The 25,000-nt window shown below is 44.4% G+C and overlaps 1 protein-coding gene across 1 annotated transcript in view; it reads left to right on the forward strand.

The window, feature by feature from the left end:
* Positions 1-25,000, forward strand: part of LOC121578917 (dedicator of cytokinesis protein 1) — a 172,598-nt gene that overhangs the window by 91,821 nt on the left and 55,777 nt on the right. The window contains 5 exon segments of the mRNA XM_045207649.1: positions 5,492-5,611; positions 8,101-8,190; positions 8,416-8,520; positions 24,052-24,193; positions 24,811-24,892. Coding sequence (XP_045063584.1) covers positions 5,492-5,611; positions 8,101-8,190; positions 8,416-8,520; positions 24,052-24,193; positions 24,811-24,892 — 539 coding nt within the window.

Consider the following 25,000-nt stretch of genomic DNA (forward strand, 5'->3'; position numbering starts at 1 on the left):
TCTGTACTATGGTAGTGTAATTAGAGGTGATCTGTGTCTACAGGGGTCTGTTCTATGGTTGTGTAATTAGAGATGATCTGTGTCTACAGGGGTCTGTTCTATGGTTGTGTAATTAGAGGTGATCTGTGTCTACAGGGGTCTGTTCTATGGTAGTGTAATTAGAGGTGATCTGTGTCTACAGTGGTCTGTTCTATGGTAGTGTAATTAGAGGTGATCTGTGTCTACAGGGGTCTGTTCTATGGTAGTGTAATTAGAGGTGATCTGTGTCTACAGGGGTCTGTTCTATGGTAGTGTAATTAGAGGTGATCTGTGTCTACAGGGGTCTGTTCTATGGTAGTGTAATTAGAGGTGATCTGTGTCTACAGGGGTCTGTTCTATGGTAGTGTAATTAGAGGTGATCTGTGTCTACAGGGGTCTGTTCTATGGTTGTGTAATTAGAGATGATCTGTGTCTACAGGGGTCTGTTCTATGGTTGTGTAATTAGAGATGATCTGTGTCTACAGGGGTCTGTTCTATGGTAGTGTAATTAGAGATGATCTGTGTCTACAGGGGTCTGTTCTATGGTAGTGTAATTAGAGGTGATCTGTGTCTACAGGGGTCTGTTCTATGGTAGTGTAATTAGAGATGATCTGTGTCTACAGGGGTCTGTTCTATGGTTGTGTAATTAGAGATGATCTGTGTCTACAGGGGTCTGTTCTATGGTAGTGTAATTAGAGATGATCTGTGTCTACAGGGGTCTGTTCTATGGTTGTGTAATTAGAGATGATCTGTGTCTACAGGGGTCTGTTCTATGGTAGTGTAATTAGAGATGATCTGTGTCTACAGGGGTCTGTACTATGGTAGTGTAATTAGAGATGATCTGTGTCTACAGGTGTCTGTTCTATGGTAGTGTAATTAGAGGTGATCTGTGTCTACAGGGGTCTGTTCTATGGTAGTGTAATTAGAGATGATCTGTGTCTACAGGGGTCTGTTCTATGGTAGTGTAATTAGAGGTGGTCTGTGTCTGCAGGGGTCTGTACTATGGTAGTGTAATTAGAGGTGATCTGTGTCTGCAGGGGTCTGTTCTATGGTAGTGTAATTAGAGGTGATCTGTGTCTACAGGGGTCTGTTCTATGGTAGTGTAATTAGAGGTGATCTGTGTCTACAGGGGTCTGTTCTATGGTAGTGTAATTAGAGGTGATCTGTGTCTACAGGGGTCTGTTCTATGGTAGTGTAATTAGAGGTGATCTGTGTCTACAGGGGTCGGTTCTATGGTAGTGTAATTAAGGTGATCTGTGTCTACAGGGGTCTGTTCTATGGTAGTGTAATTAGAGGTGATCTGTGTCTACAGGGGTCTGTTCTATGGTAGTGTAATTAGAGGTGATCTGTGTCTACAGGGGTCTGTTCTATGGTTGTGTAATTAGAGATGATCTGTGTCTACAGGGGTCTGTACTATGGTAGTGTAATTAGAGGTGATCTGTGTCTACAGGTGTCTGTTCTATGGTAGTGTAATTAGAGGTGATCTGTGTCTACAGGGGTCGGTTCTATGGTAGTGTAATTAGAGGTGATCTGTGTCTACAGGGGTCTGTTCTATGGTAGTGTAATTAGAGGTGGTCTGTGTCTGCAGGGGTCTGTACTATGGTAGTGTAATTAGAGGTGATCTGTGTCTGCAGGGGTCTGTTCTATGGTAGTGTAATTAGAGGTGATCTGTGTCTACAGGGGTCTGTTCTATGGTAGTGTAATTAGAGGTGATCTGTGTCTACAGGGGTCTGTTCTATGGTAGTGTAATTAGAGATGATCTGTGTCTATAGGGGTCTGTTCTATGGTAGTGTAATTAGAGGTGATCTGTCTCTACAGGGGTCGGTACTATGGTAGTGTAGTGTGATCTGTGTCTACAGGGGTCTTCTGTACTATGGTAGTGTAATTAGAGGTGATCTGTGTCTACAGGGGTCTGTTCTATGGTAGTGTAATTAGAGGTGATCTGTGTCTACAGGGGTCTGTTCTATGGTAGTGTAATTAGAGGTGATCTGTGTCTACAGGGGTCTGTTCTATGGTAGTGTAATTAGAGGTGATTTGTGTCTACAGGGGTCTGTTCTATGGTAGTGTAATTAGAGGTGATCTGTGTCTACAGGGGTCTGTTCTATGGTAGTGTAATTAGAGGTGATCTGTGTCTACAGGGGTCTGTTCTATGGTAGTGTAATTAGAGGTGATCTGTGTCTACAGGGGTCTGTTCTATGGTAGTGTAATTAGAGGTGATCTGTGTCTACAGGGGTCTGTTCTATGGTAGTGTAATTAGAGGTGATCTGTGTCTACAGGGGTCTGTTCTATGGTAGTGTAATTAGAGGTGATCTGTGTCTACAGGGGTCTGTTCTATGGTAGTGTAATTAGAGGTGATCTGTGTCTACAGGGGTCTGTTCTATGGTAGTGTAATTAGAGGTGATCTGTGTCAACAGGGGTCTGTACTATGGTAGTGTAATTAGAGGTGATCTGTGTCTACAGGGGTCTGTTCTATGGTAGTGTAATTAGAGGTGATCTGTGTCTACAGGGGTCTGTTCTATGGTAGTGTAATTAGAGGGATGATCTGTGTCTACAGGGGTCTGTTCTATGGTAGTGTAATTAGAGGTGATCTGTGTCTACAGGGGTCTGTTCTATGGTAGTGTAATTAGAGGTGATCTGTGTCTACAGGGGTCTGTTCTATGGTAGTGTAATTAGAGATGATCTGTGTCTACAGGGGTCTGTTCTATGGTTGTGTAATTAGAGATGATCTGTGTCTACAGGGGTCTGTTCTATGGTAGTGTAATTAGAGTTGATCTGTGTCTACAGGGGTCTGTTCTATGGTAGTGTAATTAGAGGTGATCTGTGTCTACAGGGGTCTGTTCTATGGTAGTGTAATTAGAGTTGATCTGTGTCTACAGGGGTCTGTTCTATGGTAGTGTAATTAGAGGTGATCTGTGTCTACAGGGGTCTCTTCTATGGTAGTGTAGAGGTGACATGATCTGTGTCTACAGGGGTCTGTTCTATGGTAGTGTAATTAGAGGTGATCTGTGTCTACAGGGGTCTGTTCTATGGTAGTGTAATTAGAGGTGATCTGTGTCTACAGGGGTCTGTTCTATGGTAGTGTAATTAGAGGTGATCTGTGTCTACAGGGGTCTGTTCTATGGTAGTGTAATTAGAGGTGATCTGTGTCTGCAGGGGTCTGTTCTATGGTTGTGTAATTAGAGATGATCTGTGTCTACAGGGGTCTGTTCTATGGTTGTGTAATTAGAGATGATCTGTGTCTACAGGGGTCTGTTCTATGGTAGTGTAATTAGAGATGATCTGTGTCTACAGGGGTCTGTTCTATGGTAGTGTAATTAGAGGTGATCTGTGTCTACAGGGGTCTGTTCTATGGTAGTGTAATTAGAAGTGATCTGTGTCTACAGGGGTCTGTTCTATGGTAGTGTAATTAGAGGTGATCTGTGTCTACAGGGGTCTGTTCTATGGTAGTGTAATTAGAGATGATCTGTGTCTTCAGGGGTCTGTTCTATGGTAGTGTAATTAGAGGTGATCTGTGTCTACAGGGGTCTGTTCTATGGTAGTGTAATTAGAGGTGATCTGTGTCTACAGGGGTCTGTTCTATGGTAGTGTAATTAGAGGTGATCTGTGTCTACAGGGGTCTGTTCTATGGTAGTGTAGAGGTGACATGATCTGTGTCTACAGGGGTCTGTTCTATGGTAGTGTAGAGGTGACATGATCTGTGTCTACAGGGGTCTGTTCTATGGTAGTGTAGAGGTGACATGATCTGTGTCTACAGGGGTCTGTTCTATGGTAGTGTAATTAGAGGTGATCTGTGTCTACAGGGGTCTGTTCTATGGTAGTGTAATTAGAGATGATCTGTGTCTACAGGGGTCTGTTCTATGGTAGTGTAATTAGAGGTGATCTGTGTCTACAGGGGTCTGTTCTATGGTAGTGTAATTAGAGGTGATCTGTGTCTACAGGGGTCTGTTCTATGGTAGTGTAGAGGTGACATGATCTGTGTCTACAGGGGTCTGTTCTATGGTAGTGTAATTAGAGGTGATCTGTGTCTACAGGGGTCTGTTCTATGGTAGTGTAATTAGAGGTGATCTGTGTCTACAGGGGTCTGTTCTATGGTAGTGTAATTAGAGGTGATCTGTGTCTACAGGGGTCTGTTCTATGGTAGTGTAATTAGAGGTGATCTGTGTCTACAGGGGTCTGTTCTATGGTAGTGTAATTAGAGGTGATCTGTGTCTACAGGGGGTCTGTACTATGGTAGTGTAATTAGAGGTGATCTGTGTCTACAGGGGTCTGTTCTATGGTAGTGTAATTAGAGATGATCTGTGTCTACAGGGGTCTGTTCTATGGTAGTGTAATTAGAGATGATCTGTGTCTACAGGGGTCTGTTCTATGGTAGTGTAATTAGAGGTGATCTGTGTCTACAGGGGTCTTTTCTATGGTAGTGTAATTAGAGGTGATCTGTGTCTACAGGGGTCTGTTCTATGGTAGTGTAATTATAGAGGTGATCTGTGTCTACAGGGGTCTGTTCTATGGTAGTGTAATTAGAGATGATCTGTGTCTACAGGGGTCTGTTCTATGGTAGTGTAATTAGAGATGATTTGTGTCTACAGGGGTCTGTTCTATGGTAGTGTAATTAGAGGTGATCTGTGTCTACAGGGGTCTGTTCTATGGTAGTGTAATTAGAGGTGACATGATCTGTGTCTACAGGGGTCTGTTCTATGGTAGTGTAATTAGAGGTGATCTGTGTCTACAGGGGTCTGTACTATGGTAGTGTAATTAGAGGTGATCTGTGTCTACAGGGGTCTGTTCTATGGTAGTGTAATTAGAGGTGATCTGTGTCTACAGGGGTCTGTTCTATGGTAGTGTAATTAGAGGTGATCTGTGTCTACAGGGGTCTGTACTATGGTAGTGTAATTAGAGGTGATCTGTGTCTACAGGGGTCTGTACTATGGTAGTGTAATTAGAGGTGATCTGTGTCTACAGGGGTCTGTTCTATGGTAGTGTAATTAGAGGTGATCTGTGTCTACAGGGGTCTGTTCTATGGTAGTGTAATTAGAGGTGATCTGTGTCTACAGGGGTCTGTTCTATGGTAGTGTAATTAGAGGTGATCTGTGTCTACAGGGGTCTGTTCTATGGTAGTGTAATTAGAGATGATCTGTGTCTACAGGGGTCTGTACTATGGTAGTGTAATTAGAGGTGATCTGTGTCTATAGGGGTCTGTTCTATGGTAGTGTAATTAGAGGTGATCTGTGTCTACAGGGGTCTGTTCTATGGTAGTGTAATTAGAGATGATCTGTGTCTACAGGGGTCTGTTCTATGGTAGTGTAATTAGAGGTGATCTGTGTCTACAGGGGTCTGTTCTATGGTAGTGTAATTAGAGGTGATCTGTGTCTACAGGGGTCTGTTCTATGGTAGTGTAATTAGAGGTGATCTGTGTCTATAGGGGTCTGTTCTATGGTAGTGTAATTAGAGGTGATCTGTGTCTGTGTCCCTGCAGTGGTCTGAAGAGGCGTGTGCAGCTCACCTCACCCAGAGAGAAGGCTACCAGGCCTCTACACAAGGACAACTCAAGGACCAGCTCTACCAGGAGATTATCAACTACTTCGACAAGGGCAAGGTACCGAAAGGAGGGAAGGAGGGTGATATGAAGAGAGGGAGGGGGAGGGAGGGTGATGAGAGAGAGGGTTGGAGAGAGAGAGAGGGTTGGAGAGAGAGAGAGAGTTGGTGAGAGAGAGAGGGTTGGAGAGAGAGAGAGGGTGAGAGAGAGAGAGAGATAGGGGGTTGGTGAGAGAGCGGGAGAGAGAGAGAGGGGGTTGGAGAGATTGAGAGGGTTGGTGAGAGAGAGAGAGGGTTGGAGAGAGAGAGAGGGTGAGAGAGAGAGAGAGGTGGTTGGTGAGAGAGCGGGAGAGAGAGAGGGGGTTGGTGAGTGAGAGGGGGGGGTTGGTGAGAGAGAGAGGGGGGTTGGTGAGAGAGAGAGAGAGGGTTGGTGAGAGGAAAGAGAGAGGGTTGGTTAGAGAGAGAGAGAGAGAGAGAGAGGGTTGGTTAGAGAGAAGGAGGTTTAGAGAGAGAGAGAGAGAGAGAGGGGGCTGGTGAGAATAGAGGTAGAGAGACAGGCTTACTGAGCTGCAGCTTTTCATTCAGCGTGTTACATAGCAGGGAATGTAAATTATCTGTTTTATCTGATCCACCTTCAATGGCCTGGTCGAGGGAGGCAACATGAAGACGGCTAAAACCTCCCTTCTCTCCTCTGAATTCTCCTTCTATTGCTGCTGAATTCCTTCACACTCAGGGTGATCTGCTCTCTCTCCACCTCCTCTTCTCTCCCTCCTCCTTGCCCCGCCACCCTCCCTCCTCCTCCCTCCTCCTCTCTACCCCCTCTCTCTCTCTCTCTCTCTCTCCCTCTCTCTCTCGCTCTCTCTCCCTCTCTCTCTCTCTCCCACCCTCCTCCTCCTCTCTCTCTCTCTCTCTCTCTCCTCTTCTCCTCTCTCTCTCTCTCCCTCTCCCACCCTCCCTCCTCCTCCCTCCCTCCTTCTCTCCCTCTCTCCCTCTCCCTCTCTCCCTCTCTCCCTCCTCCTCTCTCCCTCCCTTCCTCCCCTGCCACCTCTGTATCACCATAAACCACAGGACACAGACAGACAGACAGACAGACAGACAGACAGACAGACAGACAGACAGACAGACAGACAGACAGAGAAACAGACAGAGAGACAGAGACAGAGAGAGACAGACACAGAGAGACACAGAGAGACACAGAGAGAGACAGAGAGACACAGAGAGAGACAGAGAGAGACAGAGAGACAGACAGAGAGAGGGTAGATAATGTATCTGCATGATGCCACTCTGTATAACAGGAGGAGCAGACCGTTCATAGATGACTCAATGTGGAGAAATATCTGTCTGTCTATCCCATCTTCAGCAGGGCAACGGAGCGCAGGGGGTCTAGTCACTGAGGACCTCCCCTATGCTACTGAAGCTGGGGAGGGAGGGAGGGATGCGAGGAGAGCTTGAAAGAGGGATGGGGATATGTTACTGGGTCTTTCCTCCTGGAACAACAGTCATTAGGATGTTAGCTTAGTGGGATGGGATGGGAGGAGAGAGGAGGGAATGGGGGGGGAGGAGAGAGGAGGGAGGAGTATGGAGGATGAGAGGGGAGCGAGGTAGATGGATGGAGATGAGGAGGAGGAGATGGACTAACCCAGTCCAACCAAACGCTAACCCTGTCCAACCAAACGCTAACCCTGTCCAACCAAACGCTAACCCAGTCCATCCAAACACTAACCCAGTCCAACCAAACACTAACCCAGTCCAACCAAGCACTAACCCAGTCCAGCCAAACACTAACCCAGTCCAGCCAAACACTAACCCAGTCCAGCCAAGCACTAACCCAGTCCAACCAAACACTAACCCAGTCCAACCAAGCACTAACCCAGTCCAGCCAAACACTAACCCAGTCCAGCCAAGCACTAACCCAGTCCAGCCAAGCACTAACCCAGTCCAGCCAAGCACTAACCCAGTCCAACCAAACGCTAACCCTGTCCAACCAAACGCTAACTCTGTCCAACCAAGCACTAACCCAGTCCAGCCAAACACTAACCCAGTCCAACCAAACACTAACCCAGTCCAGCCAAACACTAACCCAGTCCAGCCAAGCACTAACCCAGTCCAGCCAAACACTAACCCAGTCCAGCCAAACACTAACCCAGTCCAGCCAAACACTAACCCAGTCCAGCCAAATGCTAACCCAGTCCAACCAAACACTAACCCAGTCCAGCCAAACACTAACATTGTGCTGTGTGTGGGTAGAAACCTGAGTCCTGGAGAGACACTGTCCTCCAAACGATCTGTCTTGATGTGTTATCCAGCCAGACTGTCTGGAGCTAAATACAGTGACAGATATATATGACTATTCTCTCTTATCCTATCTCTGTCTGTCTGTCTGTCCGTCCATCTGTATGTCTGTCTGTCTGTGTGTGTGTGTGTGTGTGTCTCTGTCTGTCCGTCCATCTGTCTGTCTGTCTGTCTGTGTGTGTGTGTGTCTCTGTCTGTCTGTCTGTGTGTGTGTGTCTCTGTCTGTCTGTCTGTCTGTCTGTGTGTGTGTGTGTGTAGATGTGGGAGGAAGCCATCGTACTAGGGAAGGAGCTGGCAGACCAGTATGAGAATGAGATGTTTGACTTTGAGCAGCTCAGTGCATCCTTGGTAAGTACACTCCAATCACTTCTGTCATATTGTTGTAGAAGGCATTTTATATTCTACTAGTAAAGGAACTAACCAGGCATTACCATATGGACAAAACCTTGAAATGGATCTTTCAGTTGTGTGCGTGCGTGCGTGCGTGCGTGCGTGCGTGTGTGTCTTAATGTGTGTACATGGTATTCAGCATCCAATACATTGAGTCTTCCTGAAGGTTACTTCCTGTTACAGCGGAAGCAGGCCCAGTTCTATGAGAACATTGTGAAGGTGATCCGGCCCAAGCCAGACTACTTTGCTGTGGGCTACTATGGAGTGGGCTTCCCTTCCTTCCTCAGGGTAAGTAGTACCTGCTTCTTACACACACACACCAACGCACACACACACACACACGGTCCATAGTTCTGCAGCCATCTGTTGAGAGTGGAGAGAGTGAACAGTATGAACATCAGCCAGTCAATACATTACCACAGCCAGTAGAGTCCCCTACCTCAGCCGTGTCTCAGAGAGAGAGAGAGAGGGGGATGGAGAGAGAGAGGGGGATGGAGAGAGAGAGGGGAGAAAAAAAGAAAGAGAGAGAAGGGAGGAAGAAGGGAGAGAGAGAGAGAGAGAGAGAGAGAGAGAGAGAGAGAGAGAGAGAGAGAGAGAGAGAGAGCATTAGAGGCTCTAGCTCACTGCTATGAAGCCTGATTACACATTTCTATTTAACAGAATATTCTCACAGTTCAAATATAATATCCTCTCTCCACCTTTTTCTCTCTCAGCTGAACCACTCCGTTCAGCGCGCTCTCTCTCTCTCTCTCTGTTAATAGACGAGGGTATTCACATCAAGCCTTCCCCCTCAGAGGGTGACCTGCTCTCTCTCTCTCTCTCTCTCTCTCTCTCTCTCTCTCTCTCTCTCTCTCTCTCTCTCTCTCTCTCTCTCTCTCTCTCTCTCTCTCTCTCTCTCTCTCTCTCTCTCTCTCTGTCTCTCTCTCTCTCTCTCTCTCTGTCTCTCTCTCTCTCTCTCTCTCTCTCTGTCTCTCTCTCTCTCTCTCTCTCTCTCTCTGTCTCTTTCTCTGTCTCTCTCTCTCTCTCTCTCTCTCTCTCTCTCTCTCTCTCTGTTAATAGACGAGGGTATTCACATCAAGCCTTCCCCCTCAGAGGGTGACCTTCTCTCTCTCTCTCTCTCTCTCTCTCTCTCTCTCTGTTAATAGACGAGGGTATTCACATCAAGCCTTCCCCCTCAGAGGGTGACCTGCTCTCTCTCTCTCTCTCTCTCTCTCTCTCTCTCTCTCTCTCTCTCTGTTAATAGACGAGGATATTCCCATCAATCCTTCCCCCTCAGAGGGTGACCTGCTCCCTCTCTCTCTCTCAATTCAATTACAATTTTCAATTCCATTTTAACTCTCTCTCTCTCTCTCTCTCTCAGTTAATAGACGAGGGTATTCCCATCAAGCGTTCCCCCTGAGGGTGACCTGCTCTCTCTCTCTCTCTGTTAATACATATTTTTATTTATTATGGATCCCCATTAGTTCCTGTCAAGGCAGCAGCTACTCTTCCTGGGGTTTATTATGGATCCCCATTGGTTCCTGCCAAGGTAGCAGCTACTCTTCCTGGGGTTTATTATGGATCCCCATTAGTTCCTGCCAAGGTAGCAGCTACTCTTCCTGGGGTTTATTATGGATCCCCATTAGTTCCTGTCAAGGTAGCAGCTACTCTTCCTGGGGTTTATTATGGAGCCCCATTAGTTCCTGCCAGGGCAGCAGCTACTCTTCCTGGGGTATTATGGATCCCCATTAGTTCCTGCCAAGGCAGCAGCTACTCTTCCTGGGGTTTATTATGGATCCCCATTAGTTCCTGCCAAGGCAGCAGCTACTCTTCCTGGGGTTTATTATGGATCCCCATTAGTTCCTGCCAAGAGCAGCTACTCTTCCTGGGGTTTATTATGGATCCCCATTAGTTCCTGCCAAGGCAGCAGCTACTCTTCCTGGGGTCCAAACACACTAAGGCACTTACATCACACATAAAACAAAAAGATAAAACAGTACATCATATAACATTATTACAGCACTACATATCCACAATACAAAATGTATGATACCACCATACAACAACATTACAATGTACATGTGTGTAGAGTGTGTGTGATAGCGCCTGTGTGTGTGTACCGGTGTGTGTGTGTGTCTCTTCACAGTCCCCGCTGTTCCACAAGGCTTATTTTGACCTGTTTTTTAAATCTAATTTTACTGCTTGCATCAGTTACCTGATGTGGAATAGAGTTCCATGTAGTCATGGCTCTATGTAGTACTGTGCGCCTCCCATAGTCTGTTCTGGACTTGGGGACTGTGAAGAGACCTCTGGTGGCATGTCTTGTGGGGTATGCATGGGTGTCCGAGCTGTGTGCCAGTAGTTCAAACAGACAGCTTGGTGCATTCAACATGTCAATACCTCTCATAAATACAAGTAGTGAGGAAGTCAGTCTCTCTTCCACTTTGAGCCATGAGAGATTGACATGCATATTATTAATGTTAGCTCTCTGTGTACATCCAAGGGCCAGCCGTGCTGCCCTGTTCGGAGCCAACTGCAATTTTCCTAAGTCCCTCTTTGTGGCACCTGACCACAGGACTGAACAGTAGTCCAGGTGCAACAAAACTAGGGCCTGTAGGACCTGCCTTGTTGATAGTGCTGTTAAGAAGGCAGAGCAGCGCTTTATTATGGACAGACTTCTCCCCATCCTAGCTACTGTTGTATCAATAAGTTTTGACCATGACAGTTTACAATCCAGGGTTACTCCAAGCAGTTTAGTCACCTCAACTTGCTCAATTTCCACATTATTCATTAGTTCAGGTTTAGGGTTATGAGGGTCATCAAGCCTTCCCCCTCAGAGGGCTACCTGCTCTCTCTCTCTCGCTCTCTCTTTCTGATAATACATGAGGGTATTCCCATCAAGCCTTCCCACTCAGAGGATGACTCTTTCTCTCTGTCTCTCCCCCCACTTTATATTAGCCAGATACTTTACAGAGTATTATTTCATATCTACCCACTGTGTTTGTACATTAGACAGTTCAGTGTGTGGTGGTATTTAGTAGATGTACTAGCTACTTGTTCTGTCAGAGGGTCAGCCTCTCACATCATGTTACTAGCTACTTGTTCTGTCACATCATGTTACTAGCTACTTGTTCTGTCAGAGGGTCATCATGTTACTAGCTACTTGTTCTGTGACATCATGTTACTAGCTACTTGTTCTGTCACATCATGTTACTAGCTACTTGTTCTGTCAGAGGGTCATCATGTTACTAGCTACTTGTTCTGTCAGAGGGTCATCATGTTACTAGCTACTTGTTCTGTGACATCATGTTACTAGCTACTTGTTCTGTCAGAGGGTCAGCCTCTCACATCATGTTACTAGCTACTTGTTCTGTGACATCATGTTACTAGCTACTTGTTCTGTCAGAGGGTCATCATGTTACTAGCTACTTGTTCTGTGACATCATGTTACTAGCTACTTGTTCTGTCAGAGGGTCATCATGTTACTAGCTACTTGTTCTGTCAGAGGGTCATCATGTTACTAGCTACTTGTTCTGTGACATCATGTTACTAGCTACTTGTTCTGTCAGAGGGTCATCATGTTACTAGCTACTTGTTCTGTCAGAGGGTCATCATGTTACTAGCTACTTGTTCTGTGACATCATGTTACTAGCTACTTGTTCTGTCAGAGGGTCATCATGTTACTAGCTACTTGTTCTGTGACATCATGTTACTAGCTACTTGTTCTGTCAGAGGGTCATCATGTTACTAGCTACTTGTTCTGTGACATCATGTTACTAGCTACTTGTTCTGTCACATCATGTTACTAGCTACTTGTTCTGTCAGAGGGTCATCATGTTACTAGCTACTTGTTCTGTCAGAGGGTCATCATGTTACTAGCTACTTGTTCTGTGACATCATGTTACTAGCTACTTGTTCTGTCAGAGGGTCAGCCTCTCACATCATGTTACTAGCTACTTGTTCTGTGACATCATGTTACTAGCTACTTGTTCTGTCAGAGGGTCATCATGTTACTAGCTACTTGTTCTGTGACATCATGTTACTAGCTACTTGTTCTGTCAGAGGGTCATCATGTTACTAGCTACTTGTTCTGTCAGAGGGTCATCATGTTACTAGCTACTTGTTCTGTGACATCATGTTACTAGCTACTTGTTCTGTCAGAGGGTCATCATGTTACTAGCTACTTGTTCTGTCAGAGGGTCATCATGTTACTAGCTACTTGTTCTGTGACATCATGTTACTAGCTACTTGTTCTGTCAGAGGGTCATCATGTTACTAGCTACTTGTTCTGTGACATCATGTTACTAGCTACTTGTTCTGTCAGAGGGTCATCATGTTACTAGCTACTTGTTCTGTGACATCATGTTACTATCTGACATGAACCTTTAGGTGTTTCTATGTGTTGTTATCTACCCTCTGTCTTGTGCCGTGTGGTGATACCCTGTCTTGTGCCGTGTGGTGATACCCTGTCTTGTGCCGTGTGGTGATACATGTGTTGAGTAAAAGTTTAAATGATTGTTCTCAGTCAATGAAAGTGCTAGTATTCTCACATTCATATCTGGTCAAGTTACCATATCAATTTCCACGTGGATAGAGTCGGGGCTAATTATCACCGTCTGGGTCACTGGTGGCTGGTGGTTTCTCCTTTCTGCAGAGCTCATTGTGTAATGGAGGGAAAGTTGTGTCAATGTGGAAGACTGTCTCCTGTTCAACGTGTTCCTTGTTCACTCCGTTTCTAAGGCTGTCATTTATTTCATGGATTAGAGCTCCCTTCTGTTCTGTCACGACATCGTTCTCTTCCAGAACGTCTAAAAATAATCTCCTTTAAGGAAGAGGCATCGTCTGATCATTACATTCGGGCTGGGAAGACACTGTTCACAAGGCTCCCCTCTAACCCCTCTCCTTCTAGCAGGGCACGAACAACCTAGTGCTGCCTTTATCTGTCTGGATATTTAAAAGGCCTTGTTAGACTGGGATTCATGTATAGAGAGTCCTCTCTTTGATTCTATTACCAGCTGTTAGGAGGACAGAGAGAGAGAGAGTGGTGTGTGTCTGGGGTAGGTTGTCTATGACCAGCTCCTGGCTACTGTAGACGACCTAATAGACTTCTCTACATCCTGTCTACTGTAGACTACCTAATAGACTTCTCTACATCCTGTCTGCTGTAGACTACCTAATAGACTTCTCTACATCCTGTCTACTCTAGACTACCTAATAGACTTCTCTACATCCTGTCTACTGTAGACTACCTAATAGACTTCTCTACATCCTGTCTACTGTAGACTACCTAATAGACTTCTCTACATCCTGTCTGCTGTAGACTACCTAATAGACTTCTCTACATCCTGTCTACTGTAGACTACCTAATAGACTTCTCTATATCCTGTCTACTGTAGACTACCTTCTTGGAGCTAAGGATGCTTCTGCTAGAGAAGGGGAGCGGTAAGAAATAAATGACTTGTCATATCTAAAGCAGTGAGATGAAAACGGATGCTGATTAGTATCAGCCCAGGAGTTATCATTACAGATCAGATACTGGAACAGAGACTATGTCCCGAATGGAAACCTGTTCCCTTTATAGTGCACTACTTTTGACCAGAACACTACGGGGCTTATTCAAAAGTAATGCACTATATAGGGAAATATGGTGTGATTTGTGACACAGGCAGATTATGTGCTGTGCAGTTTTTAAATGGGACAGTGTTCTTTCCCTCAAAAAAAAAGTACAATTTACCACGGAGCATTAATGTTGAAGCGCTGCAGAGATTGTTCTTGCCTTAATAGCGTCACAACAACATGAACTAAACAAGGTGATTATTGCTGGCTGATTACAGCTAAAGTGGGTTAGTGTGTTTGACCATGGCCTCTTACTGGCCCTCAGTACAGCAGTGGCGTCCTACACCAGATAGGCTTTATCCCTCTCACTGGCCTATTGGGCTAGCATGTTTGCATCCCAAATGGCAACCCTATTCAATATATAGTCCACTACTTATGACCAGAGCCTTATGGGACCTGATCAAAAGTAGTGCACTACATAGGGGAAAAGGGTGCCATTTGGAATGCACTCAAGTCTGAAGAGGTGTGGGCTTCATTCAGAATCCTCATATTATATTGTTGTTATAGTAGATAATAATGAAAACATAATGTTATATCAATCCTGGTCTCTCTGCATGAGTCATTAGGGAAGTCTTCATCGGAGGCCTGGTTAATGAAGATACATTCAGTTTGTATGTCAGTATCTCTCTCCCTGCCTCTGGTAATAAGTCAATTATATTAACGAAATCACTACATCCAATAAAGGCACTTTGTTTCTCTTCCTTCCTTAATAATTAATTGTACACATCGCTGCTTAATTCAGCTGATTGTGATGTATTCGTATCTAATGTGGAAGGCCTTGGGATATTCTCTTATTAAAATACTGAACACATTCACACGTGGGAAAAGCGGCATTTCGGAAATAGTAATTGGCTTTGATACTCTGATTGGAGTTGGAGACTAACCAATCACTGACGACTGGTTTTGTACAACGCCGCTCACTTAAACAGAAAGGACGTCTAGGATGGCAGTGTGACTGAATGTATGCAGCGATCGATAGAGCAGTGGTCAGTCAACTTCATTCCTCCATCTTTCTTTTCTCTAGCTTGTGTTCCCCCATGTTACTGTGACGCTGCCGCGTTCTGTTGATCTCAGCGGCTCGGCTCAACGGAAGCGTTCAGGCTTTCCAAAAGTTGTCTTAAAATATTAATCAGACTGTGTTCCAACACTTTTAAAATATGAGCTGTCACGTTCTATCATTCTGAGTTCTCTCAGTGGGTCGTGTCCCAAATGGCAGCCTGTTCCCTATACAGTGTGCTAATTTTGAACGGGCCCATAAGGCTCTAGTCTAAAGTAGTGCACTGCAAAGGGAATAGGGTGTCATTTAGGACGTCGAATAGCTTCTGAGTTCACTGACTGGGATAAACAAACAATTTTCCTCATCTCATACATTTTCAGGTACGTTCTGTCCTCTCCCCTCTAATGGTGTTTTAGTTTCTACACACTCTGTGACCTGAGATGACTCCCTTGTCAGTTGAAGCACCGATGTAGCTTTTATCTTTGTGCTTTTAAGGACTTGGATCGTCGTCATTGACTTTGATGGATCATCGCTAAGATCATCTGATTTGAGTGTTGATTGAAATGGTTGATTGATACTTCTGCTGTATGTTTTATCGTGTTGAACGTGGTCTCCATCGCTAACAACAGACTTTGTTTTACCATTCCCACCATGCATTTGGAGATATTTGGATTCCATTTATGGCCCCATAAACCCTTCTGCCAACAGCATGGCTCAATAATCCATGAATGTCATTCTAGGTACTGTTTTATTTTGTATTATTTTTTCATTGATTTCATCATGACACTTGTTACTTGAGGGAGATTGTTAAGAGTCCATGTTACCGCAGAAACAGACTCAACCGCACAAATGACCGGCCACCCCGTCTTCAGTCATCCACCCCAAAAAAATAAACGTTTTAAATGGTTATGAAGGTTATTAGTAAAAAGTGTTTTTAAAGCCATTTCCGTTGTTGCACTGTGGTCGTCTGGTGACCAAGACAAAGGAGATGATTGTGGACTACAGGAAAAAAAAGAGGACCGAGCACGCCCCCATTCTCATCGACGGGGCTGTAGTGGAACAGGTTGAGAGCTTCAAGTTCCTTGGTGTCCACATCACCAACGAACTATCATGGTCCAAACACACCAAGACAGTCGTGAAGAGGGCACGACAAAGCCTATTCCCCCTCAGGAGACTGAAAAGATTTGGCATGGGTCCTCAGATCCTCAAAAAATTATACAGCTGCACCATCGAGAGCATCCTGACTGGTTGCATAACCGCCTGTTATGGCAACTGCTTGGCCTCCGACCGCAAGGCACTACAGAGGGTAGTGCGTACGGCCCAGTACATCACTGGGGCCAAGCTTCCTGCCATCCAGGACCTCTATACCAGGCGGTGTCAGAGGAAGGCCCTCAAAATTGTCAAAGACTCCAGCCACCCTAGTCATAGACTGTTCTCTCTGCTACCGCACGGCAAGCGGTACCGGAGTGCCATGTCTAGGTCCAAAAGACTTCTCAACAGCTTCTACCCCCAAGCCATAAGACTCCTGAACAGCTAATCATGGCTACCCGGACTATTTGCACTGCCCCCCCACCCCATCCTTTTACGCTGCTGCTACTCTGTTAATTATTTATGCATAGTCACTTTAACTCTACCCACATGTACATATTACTTCAACTACCTCAACTAGCCGGTGCCCCCGCACATTGACTCTGCACCGGTACCCCACTGTATGTATAGCCTCCCTACTGTTATTTTATTTTACTTCTGCTCTTTTTTTCTCAACACTTTTTTTGTTGTTGTTTTATTTTTACTTTTTTGTAAAAAAAAAATGCACTGTTGGTTAAGGGCTGTAAGTAAGCATTACACTGTAATGTCTGCACCTGTTGTATTCGGCGCATGTGGCCAATAAAATTTGATTTGATTTGATTTGTTTCCATTTAGAAAAATATTAATGAATTATTGACTAGCCAAAAGTATGAGATCCATTTTCTGTTTTTGCTTCTTCACTGTTGTGAGTAGGCTGTGATTTCCTTCCTCTGTGATAGACTGTGATTTCCTTCCTCTGTGATAGACTGTGATTTCCTTCCTCTGTGATAGACTGTGATTTCCTTCCTCTGTGATAGACTGTGATTTCCTTCCTCTGTGATAGACTGTGATTTCCTTCCTCTGTGATAGACTGTGATTTCCTTCCTCTGTGATAGGCTGTGATTTCCTTCCTCTGTCAGAATGGTGCAGTCTGGGAGCTGAGTAATGAGCATCATGCCATTGAGAGGAACACACACGTTGCTGTGTTTAAACGGTACAGTGTGTGAAAGAAGCCTCATCTGAGTTCCCACATTAAATAGACCAGCAATATCCTGGTTTACCACAGTGTTTCTGATTCTACAGCTATACTTTAGTTTCCGTTCAATTGGCGACAGATTTTTTCATGTGAATATTTGAAAAGAAAATATGCACATTTTCCCCACCATTTACATTTACATTTTAGTCATTTAGCAGACGCTCTTATCCAGAGCGACTTACAGTTAGTGCATACATTATTATTTTATTTTTTCATACCCCCTTTGGGAATCGAACCCACAACCCTGGCGTTGCAAACGCCATGCTCTACCAACTGAGCTACATCCCTGCCGGCCATTCCCTCCCCTACCCTGGACGACGCTGGGCCAATTGTGCGCCGCCCCATGGGTCTCCCGGTCGCGGCCGGCTACGACAGAGCCTGGATTCGAACCAGGATCTCTAGTGGCACAGCTAGCACTGCGATGCAGTGCCTTAGACCACTGCGCCACTCGGCAGCACCACCAGCAGTGTGTTTCCACCAAACTGACTTGTTGCGTTTTAAAAATCACTGCGTGATGACGTGGTGAACGCCGAAAATGTACGTTTTCATGTACCGAATAAAATCGCAATGTTTTTTATTGTAATTTCAACTCTTCCGATAGTTTTTGTCACAACAACTGTTGCGTTGAATAGCAAATGTGCCCGCTCTGATCTTGGCAGGTGCGCTCCAGCCGACCCTTAGTAGGTTATATGGGTAGGATAGGCTACATAATGAGATTAGTATGGAGAATATGTTGATTTGTCAAACGGCAGTCAAGCATCGATCATCATGTCACCAGAATAAACCCTAGATATTTATTGGAAAGGAGCATCAAGCTCATCAGGTGGGCAGGGGATGTTGAGGGGGAATAGAGAAGGAAGTGTGCAACATTAAAAAAGGCACTGACTACAACAAAAGGAATGTCCGGTAATGTCCGGTATGGAACTATTCAGATGCTGTGTCATTATACAACATGACATTCCACACATAAAGGCGTTTCCACCGCCATTTCTCACATAATACATTTTACCAACACAAAAATATCCCACCATGTCGAACAAACAAATAATCTGTCGGCATTTATAAAATTATACAGAAACTTTTTTTTTTATACAGTATGACTTTACTCTTATAAAAACTGGATGGAAACGTGGTTCGTTTCTACACTCCACTCTGATTTTAGCAAGAATAAATTTTTTTGCGATTGTTCCCCCTAAGGCTCCACTTACAGACACAAGCTTCTTGATTGCAGCCAGCATTTTGTCTAAATCAATCTTTATACAATAACGAAACGGTCGGATAAACAAAATAATTTGTGAAATCGCAATGTATTGCAGCAGATGACGATGGGGTGAGCTTTAGAATTCTCAAACAATATGACAGAAGCAGCTTCAATTTGATTGGCTGTTGCATACAATTTTAATAGTGTTTGAGTTGAGTTTGAGTTAAGGGCTTGTAAAGTAAGCATTTCACTGTAACGTCTACACCTGTTGTATTCGGCGCATGTGGCAAATAACATTTGATTTGATTTGCTTCGTGTAACAGCAAAGTTGTGTGAAAGTGGTATTGTGTAACTGCAGCCTGAGAATTGACCTGCTGCCTATTTCTGTCCAGCAGTTTTAGCTGTTTCTTTATTCTGCCGTGCTCGGAACAGACGACGTGCGGAAATCAATGAGCTGTTTGTTGCCTTATCACTCAAAGCAGATTTGAAAACCTTTCAGGGAAGCAATGCATTTAATTAACTGCAAAATTGGGGCTGTGCACTCGTGCTTGAATGTGCATTTATACCGATCAAAAATATAAGCGCAACATGCAAATATTTTAATTTTTTTACTGAGTTACAGTTCATATGAGGAAATCGATCAATTGAAATAAATTCATTATGCCTAATCTATGGATTTCACATGACTGGGAATACAGATATGCATCTGTATTCCCAGTCATTACAAAAAATGGGCCTCACAATGGGCCTCAGGATCTCGTCACGGTATTTCTGTGCATCCAAATTGCCATTGATAAAATGCAATTGTGTCTGTTGTCTGTAGCTTATGCCTGCCCATACCATAACCCAACCGCCACCATGGGGCACTCTGTTCACAACGTTGACATCAGCAAACCGCTCGCCCACACAATGCCATACATGTGGTCTGCGGTTGTAAAGCCGGTTGGACGTATTGCCAAATTCTCTAAAATGACATTGGAGGTGGCTTATGGTAGAGAAATGAACATTCCATTTTCTGGCAACAGCTCTGGTGGACATTCCTGCAGTCTGCATGCCAACTGCACGCTCCCTCAAAACTTGAGACATCTGTGGCATTGTGTTGTGTGACAAAACTGCACATTTTAGAGTGCTTTTATTGTCTCCAGTACAAGGTGCACCTGTGTAATGATCATGCTGTTTAATCAGCTTCTTGATATGCCACACATGTCATGTGGATGGATTATCTTGGCAAAGGAGAAATGCTCACTAAAAGTGATGGAAACAAATTTATGCACAAACTTTGAGAGAAGTAAGCTTTTTGTGCGTATGGAACATTTCTGTGATATTTTATTTCAGCTCATGAAACATGGGACCAACACTTTACATGTTGCGTTTATATTTTTGTTCAGTGGAGTTGGCCTGTGTTCAATGTTCCCTCTTATTTTTGGGGGCACTGAGCACATTTTTGGTCTTGTGAGTGGAATCTGGAGGCTGTACCCTGACAGTTTTAGACAGTAGTCAACAGGCTATTGTTGCTGTCTGATCATAATGTAGGCCTACCAACAAAACCAATGGAGAAAATCCCATAACATTTTCACATGGAAATAGCTTTTGATTTCTATGATAGCCTACAGTAGCCTATATGTGGTGTTCAATGCAGGCCTACATTGCATGATACTTTTAAAAACGTTTTGATATTATGAAGGGCTTGACATTAATTAATGTTTTTTTACTTGGTCTGTAACACCATGGGCCAAATAGGTGACTGTAAATTGCTTTGTATTGTGTTGTATGATGTAAGAAACCACTTTACAAAATTAATTATTATTACCATACAGAGAATTAGACAATGTAGGCTGTCCCTCTGCCTATTGGAGTATGTGCATATTCAAGCCTGTCTCAAAATACAACACTGTCCCTTTAATTAAGCCATAAGCTTTTTACCTGACAGTCTTTTCAAAGACCACGTTTTGTGCTCTCGCAGGAAGCAGTAACTCCCCATTGCTGACCTATACTGATCTATAACTGGGCTGATAACTCGCCAACTAGCAAAGAATATCAACAAATGTGCAGACGCGCGGCTCTGATCTGAAAAGCTCATTCACTCGCGGGTGATTGAAAGACCGCTTGTGGGCTACCCCCGCCAATAGGATTCTACTCCGTTGTGCTCTGCCTACAACTACAACAAAATCACAGACTCAGTCTTGCAAAGTTAGATATGTTTTGGTTTGTTGTATTGAAAAGGGACTGATTATAATATTGATTCGATCACAACGTTGAAAGAACGTTGATCTATATAGTGCAAACTAATGGTGCGAACTCTGTGAAATTAAATCTCTTGCGCTCTGCACCATGGCAGTTCTTCTGCGCGGTAGTCCTGGAGGGAGATGCGCACACCCGCAGTGTAGAGGGAGCATTGCCTGTGTTCGTGTAAGCGTGCACGTGCGTGCGCAGAAAGCATCAGCAGTATGTGACATTAGGGAGAAAAACAAAGTGCAAAGCCTGTTGAGAACAGAACAAGGTTCAAAGCCTGTTGAGAACAGAACAAGGTTCAAAGCCTGTTGAGAACAGAACAAGGTTCAAAGCCTGTTGAGAACGGAACACGGTTCAAAGCCTGTTGAGAACAGAACACGGTTCAAAGCCTGTTGAGAACAGAACACGGTTCAAAGCCTGTTGAGAACAGAACACGGTTCAAAGCATGTTGAGAACAGAACAAGGTTCAAAGCCTGTTGAGAACAGAACAAGGTTCAAAGCCTGTTGAGAACAGAACAGGGTTCAAAGCCTGTTAAGAACAGAACAAAGTTAATGAAAAACATGAAACACTAACTGAATACACTGTACTGTACTGTCCCCACCAGTATTGTAGGCATACACTACCAGTCAAATGTTTTAGAACACCTACTAATTCAAGGGTTTTTCTTTATTGTTACTATTTTCTACATTGTAGAATAATAGTGAAGACATCAAAACTATGAAATAACACATATGGAATCATGTAGTAACCAATATTTTTTGAGATTCTTCAAATATGCCTTGATGACAGCTTTGCACACTCTTGGCATTCTCTCAACCAGTTTCACCTGGAATGCTTTTCCAACAGTCTTGAAGGAGTTCCTACATATGCTGAGCACTTGTTGGCTGCTTTTCCTTCACTCTGCGGTCCGACTCATCCCAAACCATATCAATTTGGTTGAGGTCGGGGGATTGTGGAGGCCAGGTCATCTGATGCAGCACTCCATCACTCTCCTTCTTGGTAAAATAGCCCTTACACAGCCTGCAGGTGTGTTGGGTCATTGTCCTGTTGAAAAACAAATGATAGCCCCACTAAGCCCAAACCAGATGGGATGGCGTATCGCTGCAGAATGCTGTGGTAGCCATGCTGGTTAAGTGTGCCTTGAATTCTAAATAAATCACAGACCGTGTCACCACCAAAGCACCCCCCACACCATAACACCTCCTCCTCCATGCTTTACGGTGGGAACTACACATGCAGAGATAATCCGTTCACCCACACTGCGTCTCACAAAGACACGGCTGTTGGAACCAAAAATCTCTAATTTGGACTCCAGACCAAAGGACAGATGTCCACCGGTCTAATGTCCATTGCTTGTGTTTCTTGGCCTAAGCAAGTCTCTTCTTCTTATTGGTGGCCTTTAGTAGTGGTTTCTTTGCAGCAATTCGACCATGAAGGCCTGATTCACACAGTCTCCTCTGAACAGTTGATGTTGAGATGTGTCTGTTACTTGAACTCTGTGAAGCATTTTTTTGGGCTGCAATTTCTGAGGCTGGTAACTCTAATGAACTTATCCTCTGCAGCAGAGGTAACTCTGGGTCTTCTATTCCTGTGGCGGTCCTCATGAGAGCCAGTTTCATCATAGCGCTTGATGGTTTTTGAGACTGCACTTGAAGAAACTTTCAAAGTTCTTGAAAATGTCCGTATTGACTGGCCTTCATGTCTTAAAGTAATGATGGACTGTCGTTTCTCTTTGCTTATTTGAGCTGTACTTGCCATAATATGGACTTCGGTCTTTTACCAAATAGGACTATCTTCTGTTATACCCTCCAATCTGGGATATTTGTAGCAGTTATTGGTCATTAAAATGAATGATATATAAAGTATAACCATTTGATTCTTGAGAATACAAATTATAAATGCCTCCCTGTGCTTTGAATAGAAATGTCTTGAGAGTGGGTACAATTTTTTTAAACCCTATCCCTCCGTTTAAGTTGAGGAGCTGCCGATGGGCTAAAACACAAATCACAGATTGTACCTTTTCAAGCCCCCAGCCAGCCAAACAGGTTAACCCCATTTGGAGAGCATTCAATAAGCCAATGTAACTAAAACACCAGTCTCCCCAGTCTGTTATGATCTCAGCTACAGACAGGTTAATATGTAGAGATGTGAGTCTGTTATGATCTCAGCTACAGACAGGTTAATATGTAGAGATGTGAGTCTGTTATGATCTCAGCTACAGACAGGTTAATATGTAGAGATGTGAGTCTGTTATGATCTCAGCTACAGACAGGTTAATATGTAGAGATGTGAGTCTGTTATGATCTCAGCTACAGACAGGTTAATATGTAGAGATGTGAGTCTGTTATGATCTCAGCTACAGACAGGTTAATATGTAGAGATGTGAGTCTGTTATGATCTCAGCTACAGACAGGTTAATATGTAGAGGTGTGAGTCTGTTATGATCTCAGCTACAGACAGGTTAATATGTAGAGATGTGAGTCTGTTATGATCTCGGCATTCTAATTCATCCCAAAGGTGTTCGATGGGGTTGAGGTCAGGGCTCTGTGCTGGCCATGAAGCTCCCAACGAACAGTTATTGTGCTGACGTTGCTTCCAGAGGCAGTTTGGAACTCGGTAGTGATTGTTTCAACCGAGGACAGACGATTTGTACGCGCTGCACGCTTCAGCACTCGGCGGTCGCGTTCTGTGAGCTTGTGTGGCCTACCACTTCACGGCTGAGCCGTTGTTGCTCCTAGACGTTTCCACTTCACAATAACAGCACTTACAGTTGACCGGGGCAGCTCTAGCAGGGCAGAAATGTGATGAACTGATTTGCTGGAAAGGTGGCATCTTATGACGGTGCATGTTGAAGGTCACTGAGCTCTTCAGTAAGGCCATTCTACTGCCAATGTTTGTCTATGGAGATTGCATGGCAGTGTACTCGATTTTATACACCTGTCAGCAACGGGTGTGGCTGAAATAGCCAAATCCACTGTGTGGCTGAAATAGCCAAATCCACTAATTTGAAGGGGTGTCCACATACTTTTGTGTATATATAGTGTACAGCTTATTTTCCGTGTGCTCAGGGACAGCCACTGAATGGTCCAATGTGCTCTGTACTGTCTGTTGCAGTGTGATGCCACTATTGACTGTGTGTGTTTTGATCAGACCAAGGACTAACCTTATTCTTTGCCATTGCATCAGACAATACGTGCTCTACATACAATAAAGTGCTTTACAGTACAAGATCCTTCCCCATTCTACCCCATACGATACTGTGTCTGCAGTGTTATGCCACTCTGTTGGTTCAGTTGAGTGTGTTTATCACTAGTCCAGTGTAATGAAACAGCCAGGGAAAGTGAGCTGCCGCGGTGGTGAACCCTCAACCTTTTGGTCCCGAAGCCCAGCGTGGCATCGACTGTGCCACAAAGCTTGCTCTGGGGTCAGAAGTGGTGTAACACCGTTGTTCTCTTGTTTTCTCCTCTCAGAACAAGATGTTCATCTACAGGGGGAAGGAGTACGAGAGGAGAGAGGACTTTGAGGCCAGACTGCTCACCCAGTTCCCCAACGCTGACAAGATGAAGACTACCACACCACCCGGCGATGACATCAAGAACTCTCCCTCACAGTGTATCCTTAACACAGAGGTTTCAGTCAGACAGCCAGAAGAGGACTGGCCACCCCTCAGAGCCTGGTTCCTCTGGTCTACCCAGTACAGCCAGAAGAGGACTGGCCACCCCTCAGAGCCTGGTTCCTTCTCTAGGTTTCTTCCAAGGTTTCTGCCTTATAGGGAGTTGTTCCTAGCCGCTGTGCTTCTGCCTCTGCATTGCTGTCTCTTTGGGGTTTCAGGCTGGGTATCTGTAAAGCACTGCTGATGTAAAATGGGCTTTTATAAAATACATTTTATTGATTGAGTCAGACAGTCATCAGGAACTCTCCTTGACAGTGCATCCTTATCACAGAGATTACAGTCAGTCAATCAATCAATCAGTTAATCGATTGTATATATAAAGTCTTTTTTACATACATCAGCAGTCCTTCACGAAGTCCTTCACCACCGCCATTTACACACGTAAACTCCACACATTCAGCAGACGGGGAGGGTCTAACCAGGAGTTTAGTTTTTTTATGGTTGAGCGTAGCCTACTTTAGTTTACAGCTTTTGTTCTGTTTAGTTGAAATTATTTTGACCAGCTTTTGATCATTTATTCAATACTTGAATGTTTCCCTTAACGGCTGTGATGAAGGCGTCCAGTGTTTCACCGTGAAGCCTGTTCTGGAACTTCCTCCAAAGTTCCAGAACAAACCAGTCTCTGAGCAGATCGTCAGGTATGGATCTGTCAGGCTTCCTTCTTTTTTCTGACTTCTTCCTTTTTTATACAGAGCGTGTGTACATCATGTATGGGTCGGTTACATAAGGACTACATTCCCATCTGG

This window comes from Coregonus clupeaformis, chromosome 26 (genome assembly GCF_020615455.1).
Source record: "Coregonus clupeaformis isolate EN_2021a chromosome 26, ASM2061545v1, whole genome shotgun sequence".
Classification (NCBI taxonomy): Eukaryota; Metazoa; Chordata; class Actinopteri; order Salmoniformes; family Salmonidae; genus Coregonus; species Coregonus clupeaformis.